At 37.2% G+C, this 21,786-nt stretch overlaps 1 protein-coding gene across 2 annotated transcripts in view; it reads right to left on the bottom strand.

Moving 5' to 3' along the window:
* Window positions 1–6,808, bottom strand: part of CNTN3 (contactin 3) — a 245,037-nt gene extending 238,229 nt beyond the window's left edge. For both annotated transcript variants that reach the window (XM_059075925.2, XM_059075926.2), the window contains exon 1: window positions 6,677–6,808. In XM_059075925.2, the coding sequence (XP_058931908.1) occupies window positions 6,677–6,731 (55 nt within the window). In that variant the 5' untranslated portion in view covers window positions 6,732–6,808. The remainder of the gene's footprint in view (window positions 1–6,676) is intronic.
* Between the last annotated feature and the right edge of the window lie 14,978 nt (window positions 6,809–21,786).

The raw sequence follows: 21,786 nt of genomic DNA, 5'->3' as shown, positions 1-21,786 counted from the left end.
CCCAGCAATCCCACTACTGGGCATATATCCAGAGAAAACCATAATTGAAAAAGACACTTGCACCCCAATATTCATTGCAGCACTATTTACAATAGCCAGGTCATGGAAACAACCTAAATGCCCATCGACAGATGAATGGATAAAGAAGTTGTGGTATATATATATAATGGAATATTACTCAGCCATGAAAAAGAATGAAACTGGGTCATTTGTAGAGATGTGGATGGATCTAGAGACTTTCATACAGAGTGAAGTAAGTCAAAAAGAGAAAAACAAATATCGTCTATTAAAACATATTGGAACCTAGAAAAATAGTACAGATGAACCAGTTTGTAGGGCAGAAACTGAGACACTGATGTACAGAACAAACGTATAGACACTAAGTGGGGAAAGCAGCAGGGGGTGGGGGTGGGGGTGTGATGAATTGGGAGATTGGGATTGACATGTATACACTAATGTGTATAAAGTGGATGACTAATAAGAACTTGCTGTATAAAATGTAAATTAAATAAAATTCAAACATTCAAAAGAAAAACAAAAAGTCCCCATTAGCTTCCATGATTTGGGCTCCCTTTGGGGTATTAGATATTAGAAAACCTTTGCAAAATAATCAGGTTTCTATTTTATAAATGTCTAGGGCAGTGCTGTCTGATAGAAATATAACACAAGTCACACACATATTTTAAAAATTTAGTAACCACATTAAAAAAAGTTAAAAGAAACAGGTGAAATTAATTTTAATAATATTTTTGCTTGACCAAATTTAATTACATTATTATCAGTGCAGAATTTAATCAATAAAAATTACTGAGATATTTAAATAATTTTTTTAAACTCTGAATATTTTTGGTTACAATTGTTTTACATTCTGGAAAAGACTTTTACTGCATTTTCCAGTCTCCATTGGGGCACATCTCAGTTGGGACTAGGTACTTTTCCAATCTTCACCTGCCACATGTGGCTAGCGGCTCCCATATAGGACAGTGAACATGTGACGTATCTAATACAGTTAGGCAATGAACTAATAGGTAATTAAGGAGCAAGATAACAATCTCCTTGGGTCCTAGACGATTTTTAGCCCATGGCCTATATCTCTTACTTCATTCCAGAAGAGAAACTACTGAAGTGGTAAATTCTAGTGATAGGGAACTATACTCTGATTTCAGAGATAAACAGAAATCTTGAGACAACCATGTAGACTGGGCAAGTTACTTAAACTCTTAGAGACTATTCCCTAATCTCCAAAATAGAAATAATATCTATCTCACTTTATTTTTGTTAACTAGATGACCTAAGTAAAGCATTTTCCAGAGTGTCTGGTACACAATGAATGAGCATCCATTAACTACTATTGTTAGTATTATTAATTTTCCTGTCATTACTATTGTTTTCCTCATCTGAGTGTTCCTTCCTCTTCTTGTCTCTATCTCTCTGTTCTCCAACTAGGTCTCTGGCTCTTAAACTTTTTTCATAGCAACTCAGTAAGAAATATACATAAGATCAAGACCCAATACACAATATTAAAAGGACAGCTCCATGAGGACTGGGACATTGTCTTTTATTCACTGCCATGTCCCAAATGCCCAGAAGTGAGTGCTCAACAGACAATATTTACTAAGTGGCAGTGTATGCTGATATGTTATACTCTATTCTTACTTTAATTTTAATTTATTTATTCTAATAAAAAAGGCTAAATGTGACCCAAACAATTGATTTTTTTAATCCACTACTTGGTAGTGACCTTATTTTGGAACACTCTCATCCTTATTTTTTGCAGGGTCTTTATTTCATTCATAAGGTACCCCTCTTGATGTGGGCACAAGGTGATAACCCTGAGGTTATCATAAAGGCTTTCTTTTCTCTCATATCCCACGTATATTCTATCCACAAATCCTCATGAATATACCTTCAAAATATATCCAAAATTTGACCACCGCCCCTGCTAACTACCCTGGAGTCAGACATAAACAACCCTTGCCTGATTAGGGCATTAACTTCCCACTGATACCTCTGCTTGCTCACCTGCACCTCTACAATCAATCCACAACACAACATCCAGCCAGATCCTTAAAAAAAAAAAAAAAAAAGTCAGATTACATCCAGCAAGATCCTTAAAAAAAAAAGAAAGAAAAAGCCAGATTATATCACTTCTCTGATCAAACCACACTATGGCTCCTGAGGGCATTTAGAGCAAAAGTTCTAAATATTTTCAGTGATATACAAGGCCTTCATTTTTGCTGCATCCATCTCCACGTTAACTCTTGGCTCTCACCTACTACTTCTTTCCCATAACTCTTCCTTGTCCAACCAGGCTAACTTTCCTGCTGTTTCTAGAAATACTCAGCATGTCATATATTAAACACTTGGATGGATTGCTGACTCTGCCTGGAGCTCCCTTCCCTAAATACCCATGAGGTCAACTCGTTCACCACAAAGTCTTAGCCCAAATGTCACCTTCTCTATGAGGATGGACCTGATGACCTCTGGTAACTCACTTCCCAGCCCCCCACACTCTCATCTTATTCTGCTTCTTTTCCTTCACAGCATGAGTATCTACTAAATCAATATCATTTTCTACCCTAACATGATGGAATATAAACCCCAGAGGGACACAGATCTCTGTCCACTTTCTTCACTGGAAACAATGTATGGCACATAATAGATGCTTAATAAATATTTTTAAAAGAATGAATGCAGCCTGGTGTTTTGGAGGAAAAACACAATTAAGTTCACCTTAGGAAAAACTCCCAGCCAAAAATTACTATTTGCCCCTTTGCTACAGAAAGAAACATGCAGAAGCAAAGAGTTTTTTAAATGCAGAAAATAATGGATAACAAAAAGCTTAAATCTGAGAAAACAGAAAACACATTATCAAGCATCTGCTATATTTATTGAGTTTATGTCTTTGGATAAACTCTACTCTACACAAGTGAATTCACATAACATGTTTTTGGTTTTGTTTTTCTTTTTTGCAGTACGCGGGCCTCTCACTGTTGTGGCCTCTCCCATTGAGGAGCACAGGCTCCGGACACGCAGGCTCAGCGGCCATGGCTCACGGGCCCAGCCTCTCCGTGGCATGTGGGATCCTCCCAGACCAGGGCACGAACCCGTGTCCCCTGAATGGCAGGCGGACTCTCAATCACTGTGCCACCAGGGAAGCCCCACATAACATGTTTTTACTTGGCATTTATTTAGAGATCTTCCCTACCTCATGAACAGATTTTTAACTCTAATACTTTAAAAATGACCCAATATTGGTTAACAGAATATCACACTCACAAGCTGGCTTTTTAATATAAATTTTATATAAATCCAAAACGAGAACAAATATTCAGTACATAAAGAACTGTATGCAATCAATACTCTTTAGAAAATTAGGCAGAGACAAATTCTTCTCCATAATATAATTATAAAGATTACCAATTCTCTAAGTAATACCCTATATATAATTTATTATATATCATTTAGTCCAGTTCTTTATCAACCTTTATAGCTTTTTTACCAACATACCCAGAAAATTAAGTTGACCTTTAAATTTTTTAATGTCTTAATATTTTAGTAAAATGGATACTGCTTTCTCCATAAATTTGTTCATAAGTCTGTAAAACATTTCTAAAAAATATTGAAAACAAGCAATACAATTTGCACACAGTGTAAAATTACAACTCAAAATTTTAAACCTTTGAAATACTGATCTCATTTTCTTTAGCTATACTTCCACTTTCTGAGTATAACTACCTGTTTCCAGCTAATTGGAAAAGTTCAAGGTTGTTTCTATGAAAGTTGATAATGTGAATAATAATACTGCTGTAGTATATTCCCGTTCATTTTCTCCTTATACAACAGAACTCAACTTTAAAATTTTGTAAATGAAGAAAATAACCCAAGAAAAAGATTTATTTTGATATCTGTGCTGGTCTTTCTCCAAAAACTATTTAAAACAGTAGAAATTTATAAATAATTACTCCTTTTTCCCTCAGTGCTAGATTAGTGGGCAAGAAAATGTTTTAGGAAACAAAATTGAGGCATCACAGTGGAAAACCTGTTTAAAAAAACTTTATTTTAAAAGTTGGAGGTTTAAACATCATTTAAATACTTCAAGAATGTTTAAAGTTTGACTTAAGGGCTTAGAAGTTTACTCCAATATAAACATGTCTTCAAATAACATGTTTTACCTGACAATGCATTTGGCCTCGTTCCATACCAATTTCCTCCTCTTAGAAAAGAAAAATGACAAGCTACTTTATTACTTTCTTTAGGTATCATAAAGCACTTGTGTTTCTCTAGAAGATAGGTCTTCTCAGGAGATGGATGCTGAAATTTTTAGAGGTGAGAGGTGATAACTTCTGTAACTTACTTTCAAATGGTGTAGTCAATCAATCAATGAATGGAAAATACACACATATATGTATATATATAGAACAAGTACAGTAAATGGTACAATAGTTAAATCTAAACGGTGCACATATAGGTACTTATTGTACTATTCTTTCAACCCTTTAGGTGCTGGAGAGTTTTTATAATAAAAAGAAAGAAAACTTTGCAAACAAATCAACAGACAAAGAATTAATCTCCAAAATATAAAAACAACTCATGCAGCTCAATATCAAAAAAACAACCCAATCAAAAAATGGGCGGGGGCTTCCCTGGTGGCGCAGTGGTTGAGAATCCGCCTGCCGATGCAGGGGTCACGGGTTCGTGCCCTGGTCCGGGAAGATCCCACATGCCGCGGAGCAACTAAGCCCGCGAGCCATGGCCGCTAGGCCTGCGCGTCCGGAGCCTGTGCTCCGCAACGGGAGAGGCCACAGCAGTGAGAGGCCCGCATACCACAAAAAAAAAAAAAAAAAAAAAAAAAAAATGGGCGGGAGACCTAAAAAGACATTTCTCCAAAGAAGACATACAGATGGTCAAGAGGCACATGAAAAGATGCTCAACATCACTAATTATTAGAGAAATGCAAATCAAAACCACAATGAGGTATCACCTCACACTGGTCAGAATGGCCATCATCAAAAAATCTAAAAACAATAAATGCTGGAGAGGGTATGGAGAAAAGGGAGCCCTCCTGCACTGTTGGTGGGAATGTAAAATGATACAGCCCCTACGGAGAATACTATGGAAGTTCCTTAAAAAACTAAAATAGAGCTACCATATGACCCAGCAATTCTACTACTGGGCATATACCCTGAGAAATCCATAATTCAAAAAGACACATGCACCCCAATGTTCACTGCAGCACATTTACAATAGCCAGGACATGGAAGCAACCTAAATGCCCATCGACAGCTGAATGGATAAAGAAGATGTGGTCCATATATACAATGGAATATTACTCAGCCATAAAAAGAAACGAAATTGGGTCATTTGTAGACATATGGATGGACCTAGAGACAGTCATGTAGAGTGAAGTCAGAAAAAGAAAAACAAATATCGTATATTAACGCGCGTATGGAATCTAGAAAAATGATACAGATGAACCTGTCTGCAAGGCAGAAATAGAGACACAGACGTAGAGAACAAATGTATGGACACCAAGGGGGGAAAGAGTAGGTGGGATGAATTGGGAGCCTGGGATTGACATATATACACTAATATGTATAAAATAGCTAACTAATGACAAACTGCTGTACAGCACAGGGAACTCCACTTTGCTGTACAGTAGAAACTAACACAACATTGTAAAACAACTATACCCCAATAAAAAAATAAAATACAATAAAATAAAGCAAAAAACTAATCGTTGTTGGGCTTCCCTGGTGGCGCAGTGGTTGAGAATCTGCCTGCCAATGCAGGGGACATGGGTTCGTGCACGGCTCTGGGAAGATCCCACATGCCGCAGAGCGGCTGGGCCCGTAAGCCATGGCCACTGAGCCTGTGTGTCCAGAGCCTATGCTCCGCAACGGGAGAGGCCACAGCGGTGAGAGGCCCGCGTACCACAAAGAAAAAAAAAAAAAACTAATCGCTGTACACGTTACTTCATTAAAAAAAATCCTTGTCTTACTCTTCCACTGTTCAAGAAAATGAAACAAAATGAACAAAAAGGAAATGCATCAGATGATTTTTCAGAGTTGCTTTTGTATGGTGAATATATGAGGAATATTCCTTTTTCTTTGTTTTGTTCTAAACTTCAAATTTTCAAAATTAACAAATAAAAATTCTGTCCTTATTTTTGGTCACTTAAATAAGTTATTTGCTGAAAGAAAAATAGTATTGTTTTTAAGATTAGATATGAAAATACTGACATTCTTTTAAAATCTGTATTTTCCCTTTACTCTACGGATTACAAGATTTAGCCATTTTAGTAAAAAAGTCATGAATTAACATTCTCAAATTCTGATTAATTGTTATATTCATAACACTACAGTAGATCCATAATATTTTTTGTACACATGTATCTATTCTTTTTTTAATTTAAATTTTATTTTATTTACTTTTTATACAGCAGATTCTTATTAGATCCATGATATTAAATGCCATTATATTTGTAATGAAAATATAATGGTCTGCAAACATTAGGGAGCACAATGAGAATCCAGTTATCAGAAGAGAAAATTAGAATTTCCTTTCTGGGACAAAAAAAAGACTTGTGGAGGATTAGTTCAACATTTAAAAATTATTTAACAAATGACTCAAGTATAGTTCTAAATTCAATTTAGAAAATATAGCTTATTGTTACCTCCTAGGCAGCCAATGAATGAAAGCAGGATCAACTGTTTCCATGACAACATCATCTTTAATTGCCAAAAGCCAAGAGCAACTCTTGTCCAGTCTCTGATGAATAGAATGCTGTGTCTTCAGGTGAATCCTTTAATCTGTAAAATAAATATACAAAGAAGTCAGACTTGAAAAAATGAATTGCTTTAAAACATACATTTTCTTCTTTTCATAAAACTGTACCACTCTCAACCACTGAATATCCCCAAATGAAATGAATCTTTTTTGGTGCAAAAAAGATGTATGATATGTAGATACTTAAAAAACTATTTATGTAACTGACAGGCAGACAGAGAGGCTTCACGAAATTAGAAATGTTTGATAATACTAAAATATTAAATATTAGTTTATTAAGTATTGAAACTTTTGCTAGATAGTAATTACAACAAGTAAAATATTACCCTGAAATTGTAACTTTTCTCATTTTCTCTCATGATAATATTTTTGGTTAAACTAAGAGTCAAATCAGCAGATTTGATATCTTGAAACACTGCTTTTCATAGTCTCTGAATCCCTCATAGGCATATAAACTATAAATAACATTATCAATGTTCACTTTAAGCCTGTTTTTTCAGAAACAATTGCAGAAAGCCCTCAATTACATGTTGAATTTTTTAAATGCCAATGATGTTAATCATTAGAGAAATGCAAATCAAAACTACAATGAGATATCATCTCACATTGGTCAGAATGGCCATCATCAAAAAATCTAGAAACAATAAATGCCGGAGAGGGTGTGGAGAAAAGGGAACACTCTTGCACTGTTGGTGGGAATGTAAATTGATACAGCCACTATGGAGAACAGTATGGGGGTTTCTTAAAAAACTACAAATAGAACTACCATACGACCCAGCAATCCCACGACTAGGCATATACCCTGAGAAAACCATAATTCAAAAAGAGTCATGTACCACAATGTTCACTGCAGCTCTATTAACAATAGCCAGGACATGGAAGCAACCTAAGTGTCCATCATCGGATGAATGGATAAATAAGATGTGGCACATATATACAATGGAATATTACTCAGCCATAAAAAGAAATGAAACTGAGTTATTTGTAATGAGGTGGATAGACGTGGAGTCTGTCATACAGAGTGAAGTAAGTCAGAAGGAGAAAAACAAATACTGTATACTAACACATATATATGGAATCTAAGAAGAAAAAAAAAAAGGTCATGAAGAACCTACGGGTAAGACGGGAATAAAGACACAGACCTACTAGAACATGGACTTGAGGCTACGGGGAGGGAGAAGGGTAAGCTGTGACAAAGTGAGAGAGTGGCATGGACATATATACACTACCAAATGTAAAATAGATAGCTAGTGGGAATCAGCCACATAGCACAGGGAGATCAGCTAGGTGCTTTGTGACCACCTAGAGGGGTGGGATACGGAGGGTGGGAGGGAGGGAGACACAAGAGGGAAGAGATATGGGAACATATGTATATGTATAGCTGATTCACTTTGTTGTAAAGCAGAAACTAACACACCATTGTAAAGCAATTATACTCCAATAAAGATGTTAAAAAAATTGCTAATGATGAAAATTGTTCAGTATGAGACTCTTGCAAATGAAACTACTTTATTTTTTGCTTTCCTGAATTTTCATCAACTTGAATGCGCTGGCTGAGAGTAAATAATTGTGTGAATAACCTGTGTCATTTTCAATGGCCATTTGAAACTACCTAAACTGCATGGCTAATGATCAAGTAGGCTGGATGCACAAACTTAAAATAAGAGAAACTTTTTTCAATTGCTAAAACTCAGCTGGTTCCACAGAGCGAAATGAATGACTTTAACGTCAGCCATTTTAGCAGAGAAGGTGTACAACTCTCAGTCAGTAGCTGCTGTGGACTGGGTTGTCTTAGTTGTTGCTAAGCAAACGAGAGAAATCTCAGGGGTTCTTAACTATGGATCCTGCCATGTGATGTGATATATTCAATTATAATTAAGTGTGTTCCAAATAATAATAATTTCAAGAGTGAAAATATGACATCTTGCAAGTTACACACTTAAAATAGTATATTAAATCAGTTATTCCTACAGTAATGCTGCTCTTGTTCATTTGCAATATAATATACATTCTTGGGGAAGACGAGGGGAGTAAGTGGTGGAATGGCTAGAATTCTGGGATTTCGGCATAACTCTGACTTGGCGCATGGGAATCTGAAACAGGTGGAAATACAATTGAGAACTACTCCTCTAAGAACTGCATGTTGGCAACATACGCCATCATGGGATCTGTGACCATTTCTAACTGTCCCCATTACTACAAATTGCAAGCGTGTTAGTTTAGGTTCCCCTTAATGCAAACACTGTAAAATGAATTCAAGCGCAAGCAGTTTACTTGAGAGGTGAATGACAAAAACAGTCAGGACCTGGCGAAGTAAGAGAGGGAAAGGAAGGCAGCCAATAAAGGGTAAGATATGAACCCATCAACCCCTGTGTATAAGTACAGCTTACTCCTTTGGGGGAAACACTGGAAGTCCAGCCTGTGTAGAACATATGCCTCAGAGTAATCCCAGAGTTATGCTTCAGCTGTCCAGTTATCCTTGTCAAGGGGCAAGGGATCTGGGGTATTTATACACCAACTCCCATGAGTCATCATTTGGAGGCTATTTTCAGGAAGTATTAATGATCCAGCACTTCTAGCCTCTCATAGGGACAGCAAAATGGCTTCAGAGGCAAAAAAAAAACCACACACACACAAAAACATTAGGTCCATTCAAAAAATGCATTTGGTGGCAAGTGGAAGTGACGTGTGCACTGAAGTGATAATGGCAAGAGTCCCATGTGGTGTCTGTCACACTATACATATGAAACTGAGATATTTTGAAGCTATTTTCAATAGCATTCAGTCCCAGGAGACTTATGGCCAAAATCATGAAATTATTTAAGTATACAAGGAAGGACACACATTCTACTTCATTCAATAATTACTTCTCAAGCCTTTCCAGGGGTTGATTTCCCCCACTTGAACCAAAGGCGTTCAGATACCTAGCCTGCCTTCCTTTTTCCTGATTAAGCAGTAAGACATTTTGTATCCATAATTATTTTCAATCACTTAGTTGAATAATAACTTAAATCATTCTAGATTACACTTAAATATGACAGCCATAACCACCATAACTTCCTTCTAATCATGCACGTGAGAAAACCATAGTCCAGAAATCATGAGAAGGATGACATACACACATATATACACAGTAGAAAAGCAAAAAAAAAATTTAACTTTTCAAATAAAATACAATGACAATTATTCATAAAAGCCATTGGAAACATTAAATGCAGTAATATGATACATGAAATGTCAAATATTCATAAAAAGTTAGGCAGCAGTTGCAAGGTATATTAAAGTCTGGGGACAACGGTTAAGTCTCAAACACAGAAAAGCCTTGAGGAGTAAAACAATATCAAACTAGTATTTCATTCTTTGAGGAGTTAAAGCTATCCAATTTATACATTAAATGGACTTAGAAAGAATTTGGTAATAACAAAATAACAGACTTAAAAAGAACAGGTTGTTGGAATTTTCAAGAAAAAAGGACAAACTTTAGCAGAAGATCCTATAGTAACATCATCACAATCATTAAAATGCATTCATATAAATGTGTGAGGCTTTGCTCTATGTCATACAGAGAAGAAAACATATGGTCTATGTTCTAATACTGCAATGGGAAAAGAAAATATTATAAACACTTGTAAGTAGGATAAGGAGAAAATCACTAGACTGATAACATCTTTGAAAGTAGGACCACAGCTTTTCCACCACTGGCTGCTGCCATGTTTCTAACACCCTGTGCATCATTTTAGGCTTTTAAGTAATTTTTCTTGCTGAGCTTTAAGAAAAATGAATAAGTCAATTTGGGAGATTAAACCATTTCACTGGTCATCAAGTGAGTGAGAAGCATTTCTACGGAAAGAAAAGATAAGTCACAGCATGGGATCTAGCCACCACTTGAAAATTATTTCAGAAAAATGTATAAGAAGGCATTAAGTAGATGGTAAACTTTTTTTAAAAAGTTATCTTCCCAACAATGCATCCCACAACTAACACGCATATCAGCTACATTTGCAAAGTATAAGTATGTTGAAAGAAGTCCTAAAGTCTTTTTGAAAATTCATTCATTCAATAAATATTTATTAAGCTCCTGTTAGGTGCTGGAATTTTAATTCTGGAGGAAGATGAAGATGGGGTTGTCAGATAATTGATGATCCCTGCCCTCATGGAATATACAAACTAATGGGAGTGATATCTGATTCAATTACGTACAAAGTATACGTAAACTGACCACTGTGAAAGGTACAATGAAGGGATAGGAGTTTCTCGTGAAAATCTCAATGAGAACAACCCTCATCAGGAAGGTCAGGAGAAGCTCCTCTGAAGAAATGCAGTGAAATGGAAGAAAAGAAGAGATGACACAATCAGATGTGTTTATGTTTTGCAGGGTGAGAAAAGGAAGAAATTTTCCAGGTATAGACAAAGATTTGGTATGGCCTTGAGTTGGTAAACAGGATGGTGAGTAGCCACTGTCTGGACCCTCTCCTATCAATTAGCCACCCTGTCTCCCAGGCTGGCCCAGAACCCCACCCCACCAACTAGATGTACCACCTAAAAATTAGTGACTGGCTCAACAGGGGGTTTCCAGAATTCTGCTCTAGCCCATGTCACTTCTGATTGGTCAGTGCCCATGTCCCTACTGCTGGTTAAATATTTTGGCAGTCACCCCTGGGCGTAAAGAATAGAATATGCAAAAGGCCCCGTGGCTTCAGTGTTCACGGCTTATTGTACGAACAGAAAGAAGATTGATGAGATAGAATGCAGATGGCCAAGTTCACTGTGGTGTGAAATGAGACTGCAGATGTATAATAGGGGTCAAGCTTCTATGCCTGGCTAAGAATATTAGTATCAGGATAAAGCCCTTTGAAAAAGCAGTACGATTTTAACCAGGAGTTGACATGATCAGATTTACAATGAACATTCAAATCAGACAATATTATAATCTGTATCAGGCTTAAAAGGATAAAAGGACAACACATTTTGCAACACACCAATTTCGTTCTTGCCTTCAAATTCACAGAAGTCAGAAGCTAGACAATATTAACCAAACTATCTAATTTAAGAGAAGAAATATGGATTTCCAATATTCTTAGATTGGTTCACACACATACACACAGGCACACACTGTATAAAGTTCAAAGATAAAAAGAAACTTCACTTAGGAATACTGTTTTTAAAAATTATGTTGCTCATTTTTAATCAATGCTAAAGTAGGGCACTGACTTTATAAATAATGAAGGTATTAATACAGTCGTGACCTGACTTCTCAGTGTTGGCAAGTATTGTCACAGAGAGAAAGGTCATATAAAAGCTCGTACCACTTCTGAAATCACCAAGTTAAAATAAATACAAATGAAGCTACTGAAGCAAGACAGATATGAATCAAAATGTCATCTGCTACAATAAAAATATTCTACTATTCACCGGAATGTTTTAAATCAAAGAAAAAAAACAGATACCCTTTAGAATTTTCTCTGCTAACAGACATTTGCTTCTAGGGGTTAAAGCTTAATACATTCACAACACATTTCTCATGGTGGTCTTTAAAAAGCCCCCAAATTTAGTATATATTAACAACTGTACTATCTATTCTTAATGTCAACTCAGTAAAAAATGCTAGACCTTGGACTTAAAACAAAAAATGCTCTAAGTAGCTGTTCCCAGTTGCTCTAAAAGAAGAGATCATTTGTGGCTTTTGTCACATACTTTACAAAATTGCTACTAAGCTTGTGGATCATGAAATATTGATATATATTTATATTGAATATACATACACAGCTCTGAATGCACTCTTGGCAAATGCTCAGAGTTAAGCTTCTTTATGAGGTGGAAAGTTTAGGTGTGAGAATGATTTGACTTCATTTATATCAGAGTAGCGGGTACCTAACACACATTCTCCTTTCCAAAGAGACAAACCCTACAGCAATTTTGTTGAGAGGAATGCTGAACACAGCTCTCATATCCAAAAAAACTCACCTCCAACTCTGACATTTGAGAAACAAAATCTATTCATGAATATATATTATTCCCAACCTGTACCAAAAAAACCTCAAAAAACCTTGAGCAGATTAGAGCCTTTTAGTACAGTAAAATATTTAATCATTAATGCATAAAAGTTTGACGCCTATGGTGTTGTATGGTGAGTCTTGTAGAGAAATTAGCTCACTATCGTGGTATACAACATAACACCATGGTAGTCAATGAATAAATGAGTTTAACACTTGAGAAGACTGCACATCCCGCCAGTTCAGAAATCAGGATTCATACACCCACTTTGTTTTCATTCATAATCATAATCATTCACTCATTCAGGATCTGCATGTCTTCCAGAAATGTAGTTGATCCACTCTGCATACTATACCTCTTTCCTGATGAAACTGAACAGACAGGGGATGAAATTCACATGAATACTGGGCTCCAAGTCCAACATTCTTGACAACTCCACACACATCCTCCCTACAGTTCATAAGTGTTCCGCAGCTAAGAAGAGGGGAGAATATAATGTGCCCAGGTTGATGTTACCTTCACACTAACAGTTCTGTATTTACAGTAGCACAATCATCAAATAAGGCAAATGCCAGCTAGAAGCCATCTATCTCATGCTCTTGAGGACACCTACAGCCCTTTAGAGTCCTTCCTCCAACCCTCAGCACTTTCAACACCTCCCGTTATAGTTACAGAGCCTATGGCTTTTCTCTCCAACTAGACTACAATCGGCAAAACAACAGTGATTCATAACTTTTTTAGGTTCAGGTCCTTTTTGAGAAATCAGCCAAATCTATGGACCCTCTTACCTCTCTACTCCAAATACAGATAGACTGACATAAGCTAACTTTTGTTTTGTACACAATTTGTTTTATTACACTGGAAAATAATTTCTTTTACATAGCTATTACATGTGTGTGTACCTATATATGGGTGTATATATTATATACATATGTGTGTGGGTGTGTATATATGTATTTGGAGATTTATTTCTTGTGTCTTTGTTCATGCAGAAGTTAATGATGACTTCATCAAAATGGAATTAAGTATAACTTATGCAGATTGAAAAGAAAAATATTATGTTGAAAAATAATTGTTCCTGAGAAGGTCACGGTTGAAAAGCTTGATAAATAAGTTGAAATCATGAACCTGTTTTTGGTATGGAGAGGCATCTCATCTCTGACATCCAGTTAATTTTTTTCTTTTGATCTTTTAGCAGTGTACACAGGCAGTAGCAAAGCGAATCAGACCTCTTTGGGGGCATACATTGCAGTCGATGAATCAGCTATATAAAAATACTGCCAGAACACTCTAAGGCACCTTGTGTTGGTTTCAGAGCCTCTTTTTACTTTGTCCTCAACTCAACGAGGTCTTCTCTGTCAACTCAAGAGATCTCTGTGTCCTCAACTCAAAGGTAGTTTCACAGATACCACCACAGAAAAAACTGCAATTCCATTTTTCAATTGGTTCCACTAATATCATGCAACTGCAAGGTAAAGAGAAAAGACACAGCTACAAAATCACGCCAACTGGTTTCCTGCTTCAAAATATTAGACAACATGTCATTATTTCTAAGTATACTTGACAGAGGGTTTGCTTCAATTCTCTCACTTTCCTTTAAGCCTCAAACTAAACGTGGCCATTTCCAGGGCACAATGTTTTTACAAACATCTCTCCAATCATAGGTTGACTACTACTTGGCCTGCAAGAACAACCCTTGAAGCGTGTTGTGTTTTGGAGCAGGTCCAAGTTTCGAAAAGTTGCAGGATCTTCTAATGGAATCTTCATCCTTAAAAAAAAGACTGACACTGTCCAATGTTTTTCCAAGGTAGTCAGAATGAAGGTGCTCTTGTGGGGATTTTTTTTTAAATTTAATTCTTCCAGTGAAAAGAACCCTACCCTGGGACTTGGACTTTTGGGTCCTACCACATTTAATGATAACTAGAAAACTAAACGATAAGCAAATTCTGCTATATACTTATCCTTGACATTTTCTAACTTAAACAAAGAACAAAATGAACAAAGACAAATTTCCATAATTATAAATGCTGCATGGGTTTTCTTCCTTTCTTACTAAATGGGAATTTACTATAGACCTCATGATATGGTAATGAGGAGCAATGTAACTTTCTTAAGTCTACATCACAACATTCCTTGCCACTATATATTTATTTAGAATTTAAAAATAGTTTAAAAACCATATGATGCAGGGACTTCCCTGGTGGTGCAGTGGTTAGGAATCCGCCTGCCAATGAAGGGAACAAGGGTTTGAGCCCTGGTCTGGGAAGATCCCATGTGCCGCGGAGCAACTAAGCCCATGCGCCACAACTACTGAGCCCTCATGCCATAACTACTGAAGCACGCACACCTAGAGCCCATGCCCTGCGAGAAGAGAAGCCACCACAATGAGAAGCCCGTGCACCGCAACAAAGAGTAGTCCCCGCTCGCCACATCTAGAGAAAGCCTGCGCACAGCAATGAAGACCCAATGCAGCCAAAAATAAATAAATAAAATAAATTTATTAAAAAAACAAACACCATGTGATGCAAATGCTTTTCTACAAAGACAATATTCCAAATATTAGAAAGGAAAATGAACTGTGATATCATTACCTTTTATTGCTTGTTATTTCCCAGATATTGTTTCATACATTAACCCACTTCACCCTCTCAACAATCCGTGAGGCTCATTCTATTATCACCCCCATTTTTCAGATAAAGAAACAAAGACACACATGGGTTAAGACATTTACCCAAGATAAATAAAGACAGAACTTCTGTATTTTCAATTATTTGTCACACGATATATAGCAAATGGAATGTTTATGCAGTCAGATTGTTAGGGAACCATAAAGTATAACCTGATCTTTTATATATTTTTATTTATTTATTTTTTACTTTTTATGGGAGTATAGTTGCTTTACAATGTTGTGTTAGTTTCTACTGTACAGCAAAGTGAATTAGCTATACGTATAAATATATCCCTCCTTTTTTGGATTTCCTCCCCGTTTAGGTCACCATAGAGCACTGAGTAGAGTTCCCTCTGCTATACAGTAGGTTCTCATTAGTTATTTATTTTATACACAGCATCAATAGTGTATATATGTCAATCCCAATCCCCCAATTCATCCTACCCCCCCCCTTCCGCCTTGGTATCCATACGTTTGTTCTCTACCTCTGTGTCTCTATTTATGCTTTGTAAATAAGATCATCTATACCATTTTTTTCAGATTCTACATATATGTGTTAATATACAAATATCTGTTTTTCTCCTGATCATTTATATACTTTTAAAGGTTTGTATTAATACAGTTGGCAACTGAAACTAGTCCTATAACTGATACTGCATTAAATTTCACTTAAATTCGTTATATTTTTAACAAATTAAATTTCTTTTATAAAGGGAAAGTACTGGACTATTTAAATAAATAACGCTTCTGCTTGATTTCAAGCATATACACTGTGATAACATACCATCTCTACTGTAGGCAAGAATTAAGAAGAATGCAGCAACTCTGTCTGGGATTAAATCAAGAAATCTCAAAGATACACTAAGCCACGAACATAAGATAGAACACAATGTGTGGAAAGTATGATGCCTTTCGTACGGAGTCAAAAAATATACACTTATATACATTTATGAGCGCAAAGAATTTGAAAGAATATTCAAGAACTGGAGAAAGCAGTTGTCTCTAGGGAAGGGAACTGTGTATTTCGAAACAGAAACCAGGTAAACTACTTTTCTCTCTACATTCTTTTATATATTTTAAATTTTCTACGATGGCCACATATTGATTTCTCAAAACATTACCAAACATTTTGAAAAAGGGAAAAAAAAATCTCCATTTCTAACATGACAATAGGTTCAAAAATATGTAAATGATTTTGTTGTGAGGGTCAAGTAGAAAGGGGTCAAGAGGTCTGAAAAGGGCTAAAAAGTGCTTTTTGGCCAGGATGAAGCAGTACTCAAGGCCATACTTTCTTTTTTCTTCTTTTTTTTTTTAACCTTGTAATTTTGGATAAAGGAGAATGATCTTGGTGAGAAAACTCACATTTCCTGAGTGCCTACTGCATGTCAGGTACAAGCACAGAGAGAATATTTTAAAATAAATCATCATCTTTGACCTCCAGGTACTTAAACTCTCAAGAAGCAAACTGACTCAGAAACATTTTAATACAAGCTTCTGGACTAGAGGAGAGAGGTCTGTAATAGGATGAATAGGAAGGAAGTTCCTTCTTCAGTCTCCAAGACATAGCAGTGTTACACCCTAAAGGTGAGGGAGGTGCCAGAACAGAATGAGGAACAACTTTTCAGAGGAGATACTGCAAAATCATTTGTCTGTCTCTGAAACCCTTGCTCACATCAGAGATGTCTGGAGCCTCAGTAGAGGATTTGAGAAAAGCTTCTTCGGAGAGAATTCTGATGAGTTCTACCCACTCAGGGGGATGGAGGAGGGTTTCCTTTAAACCCACTGAGGGGGGACATGCTATAAGGAGACCACAGAGAGCTGCATTTTGAGGGACGCAGGGGTCTAGGATGACACTAAGGAAAAAGAGTAGGCTAAGCAGAGTAGAAGATTGCAATTTATGAAGGAGATGGATCCTCAGAGACATTACGGGTACAGAATCCATGGTGCGTTCTGTAAACCAGACACACACCCGGGAGTGCCTGGGGGGATGCAGCTGTCAATCACCCAAAGCAAGAGAATCAGCAGGGTAGGGCAGGGGAAGACCTTCCACGGGAAAGGTAGGGCATCTAAGGAGAGAACCACTGAAAGAGAACACCAGTTCTACAATCCCGGTAAGTCCAAAGTGCCATGATCCTAAATCACAGCAATGGAATCAATCAGGTGAAACATGCCGCCCCCCCCCCTTGTCTTCCTTTGCAACCCAGTAATCAGAACTAGAAACAGCAAGTTACTGGGAGGATATGTAGACATACTAGGTGAGGAAAGAAGCCAAAACGTTCTTTCTCTGATTGCAGACTTCCCCTCTGCAGCAGCGAAGCAGTAGGGAGGGAGATTAGTTTTATCTTTAAATCAAGTTCTAAGCTGTAGCTATTAAACAGGACAGAATATTATAATTTTTGGATTGAAATTACGCCGGATACTTCAGCATCACCAAATACGGAGTGGACTGGGCTACTGGGGTTTTCTTCCAGGGGCAGGAGAGGAACTAAGAAAAGAAATTCACAGAAAGAACCTAAGGGGACAAAGAGAGACTGTAATAAAGTTGCCTGAGGGTCACAGCTCATGAGCTACATTTCTTTAAGGTATAGTTATAGATAAGGAATAGGAATGGTGGTTAGAAAATGGGAAGACTATAGTATAGCTGGCATCTGAGGTAATTCTTAAAAGAAAAGGGAGGGCTAACCTAGGAGAAAGGTAAGGAGACAGGTATGGGGAAATGTAACCCCATCAGCAAAACCTAGTATCAGAGGTGATTCACGGGAGAGAGTGAAATGACTCACAGAAAATCCAGAGACACTGAGCTGAGACAAAAACATGGAGAAGCCCAGTGTTCAGGGTGTGAGCAGAGGAAGATCAAACCCTTGAGGATGACAGAAAGGAACCTGCCTAGACGTCCAATGCAACTCATGCGTGACGGGGTTATGAAAGCTAAGGGTGCATGCAGAGTGTTTAGTTTTGCAAGGGCGTGCGGAAAGAAATAGATTGCTTGGGGCTGGGAGTGGGAATGGCGGGGTGACTGAAAATAGGCAGGAGGGTTCTTTCTAGGGTGATGGAAGTATTCTAAAATTGAGTCGTGGTAATGGTCACACAACTCTGTGAATTTACTAAAATCATTGAGCTGTACACTAATGTGAGTGAATTTTATGGTATGTAAATTTTACCTCAATAAGGCTTTTTTTTTTTTTTTTTTTTTTACAAGAAAAGGTAGAAATAAAGAGAGAAAGAGGGCAACAAAGAACAAGAAGGAAAGCTAGAGGGGGAAGAAAGAGAAAGAGAGGCGGTAAATCAAGGCCTGCAAATGCCTTTCGTGATGTCATCATGGAATGGAAACAGCTAAAATCAGGTACTCTTTCAATAATTCAGAACGAAAGAGATGGGACTGTGGTTAGAGATGGGTGGCAGGTTGATAGAGAGTCAATGAGGGATATTTTTAAGTTGGAAAATTCTTGAGCATATTTATAGACTGAGGGGAAGAATTTAAAACATAGGAAACAAAAGATACATTTTACTAGTGGAGAGAATCTTCCCAGAGTGAACTTGCATGGTAAGGACTCTGCCTCAGCCATAATCACATGAGCAAGATTCAAAGTACCAATATATCTTAAGAAGGAAAGAGCAATGATGATTCGCCACTATTCAATGACTGTAAGAGAAAAGGTGAACTCTGGGGTGGAGACATTTTCTGGATCATTTCAGGCTGGTCTCTGTGGCTCTTTATTAGTGTCTCCAGAGGGTCACAGAGGAGATGCTCAGCATGTCCTGTCTTCCCATTTTATTCTTATTTTTGTGAGGTAAATTAACTTAGAAACCATGGTTTCACCCATTTTCAGGAGCTCTAGAACCCACCCCATTTCCTACTCAGACAGCACACTCAGATTAAACACTCTAAGCACTGAGATAGGTTGGGGAACACTAGTAACTAAACATGATATCACTACAGTGCTCCAGAGAATCCCCTTATCCCCCGACTATTTAAACCACAATTCCAGCACAACAAGTTCTAGGTAGGTAGTAACAGCAAACCCTAAGTACTTAATGTGTACCAGGCAAGATTCTAGGTGACTTATAAACACATGTAATGTCACAAAGAAGAAACTGTCACCATCCCCATTTTACAGATGAGGTAACTAACGTAGAGAAGAGTTAACCATGCCCAGTTGCACACAGGTGGCCTTGCCTGGCTCTGGTATTACTAAATCAATCCCTAGTTGTGATGATTCTGCCTAATCTATTCTTCGTTTACCCTAAGACACAGGTAGAATATGGTTCTCTGAAGCTTTGTATCTCTGTTCAAAGCTCAGCTAGACATATACACAAGGTGAGGTGATAGGTTCAGACTCTAGGGCAGTGGTTCTCAACCAGGGGACATTTGTCCATGTCTGAGGAGGTTTTCGGTTGTCACAGCTATGGAGTAGAGGGGTGTGGATGTTCCACGGGCATCTAGAGAACGCAGGCCAGGGGGCGGAGGCCACTACAATTCAACAGTGCAAAGGACAGCTCCCCACAACAGACAATTATCAAACCCTGAATGTCAATCATGTCGGAATATGAAGCCTGACTTTAGAGCAATTTGGCATCAGAAGACCCTAAAACCAGCTTCTGTCCAGCCTGGCTACTTACTGTTCACAACTTTACAGAATAAAGGATAAAGGTCACACTTCAACCTATAGGGTCCTGCTCTCATTCAACCATGAGCCTTGTGGGAAAACAGAATAAAAGACCATGGTTGACCCACCTACTTTTTCAAAGTAAGTTTTTGTTACGAAAAACCCCAATCACATACAAAGTAAACATTATAGGATAATGAACACTCATATACCCACCAGCAACTACAACAAATACCAATAATCTGCCATTCTTGTTTTTTTATAGCTCCACTCACCCCACTTTCCACCTGATTATTATTTTTTGTTATTTAAGGTATAATTTGCATACATGAAAATCTCCATGTAATTTTTAATATGGAGTTTTGAAGAATTATTTTTATTGTAAAACAAAACAAAGATCTTTCTGATGTAAGTAAAACATGAATACAGAGACAAATATATATCTTCATGAATTACTGGATGGCAAATTCCCCTGTACTGTGGCCTCATTTTAAAAGTATCTGCCCTCTTCATTCTCTCTCACATACTCCACCAGAAAGAGCTTCCCTGACATCTAACTTCTAAGTCAGTGTTTTTCAAACTTTAGGTTGTGTCCCAGTTAGAGGGCTATAAATAGGGTTTTTAAAAAAATTTGTTTGTGTGTTTGTTACGGGAGCAAATGAGAGAACAGACTAAACTAGACTAAAATTGAATAGAACAGAAATGATCAAAATGTACTCAGTTTAAATAGGGTTAGGACTGGTTTCTACAATGATACTATGGAAGGAAAACATATTAAGCATTAAGACCTGAAATAACTAATATTTCTTACTATGAATGGCGGTCAAAAATAGTTTAAAAACATGAGAGGCGGAATGAACACAGTATATGTGTATATGTATGTGTATACATATATATGGCATAAATATATATGTATATGTATATGTGTATGTATATACACACGCAGCTGTATAACCTTGGGCAAGTTACTTGTTACTTAAACCTCTTTTGCCTTTGAATTTTGCATCTGTAAAATGGAGGTGGTAAGTATGTACGTAATTGGTTTATTGTAAGAATTAAATATGATTGTGAGTATATGATGAGCCAGCTCCTTGGTGTCCAAGATCTGAAAGTTACTGCTCTTATTTCAAAGAAATTAAATATAACTGGCACCTTTACTGGAGATAAATCAAAGACTTAAAGTACTAACTCAAACATAGGTCTCTAACTCATTTTGAAGAGACATTAACACCTTATGGACTGCTTACATCTTTTTTTTAAAAAACACTTGTTCTGCTTGACTGTTTTTTCAAGTTGCTTTATTACAATGAACGGAGTGACTTTGACACCTTTAGGAAATGCTAATCCTGGCTGTGAATAGTTATCTGCTTCGCATTCACACCTATTAGGGGCTGTATATAGGTGTATAAAACATCCACTCTATCAACACAGACGTGTAAATATAAATTGAAGCAAACTGTGATAGGAGCTTGAATTTATATCCACAGTATCAATTTCAGCTGAGGAGACAGAGAGGAAAAGTACCCCGGGCCCCCTCCCCCACTGCAACAAACCTCTATTTGTTATCAAACAAATAAATAATGGTTCGGATGAAGCCCATAAGCCACAAATTGACTGCCTGGATGGAATAATCTGGAATGTAATGACATAACACCATAAGGAGGGGTGGAGCCTGGGAACAGGAGTGCATGTGCCCATCTTAGCCTCAGGGGCTGTCTAATGGTGCAA

The sequence above is a fragment of the Kogia breviceps genome, chromosome 10, assembly GCF_026419965.1.
Source record: "Kogia breviceps isolate mKogBre1 chromosome 10, mKogBre1 haplotype 1, whole genome shotgun sequence".
In the NCBI taxonomy this organism is placed as follows: Eukaryota; Metazoa; Chordata; class Mammalia; order Artiodactyla; family Physeteridae; genus Kogia; species Kogia breviceps.
Note: the sequence above shows the minus strand (reverse complement) of the source record. Positions and strands in the feature narration are given on the sequence as shown.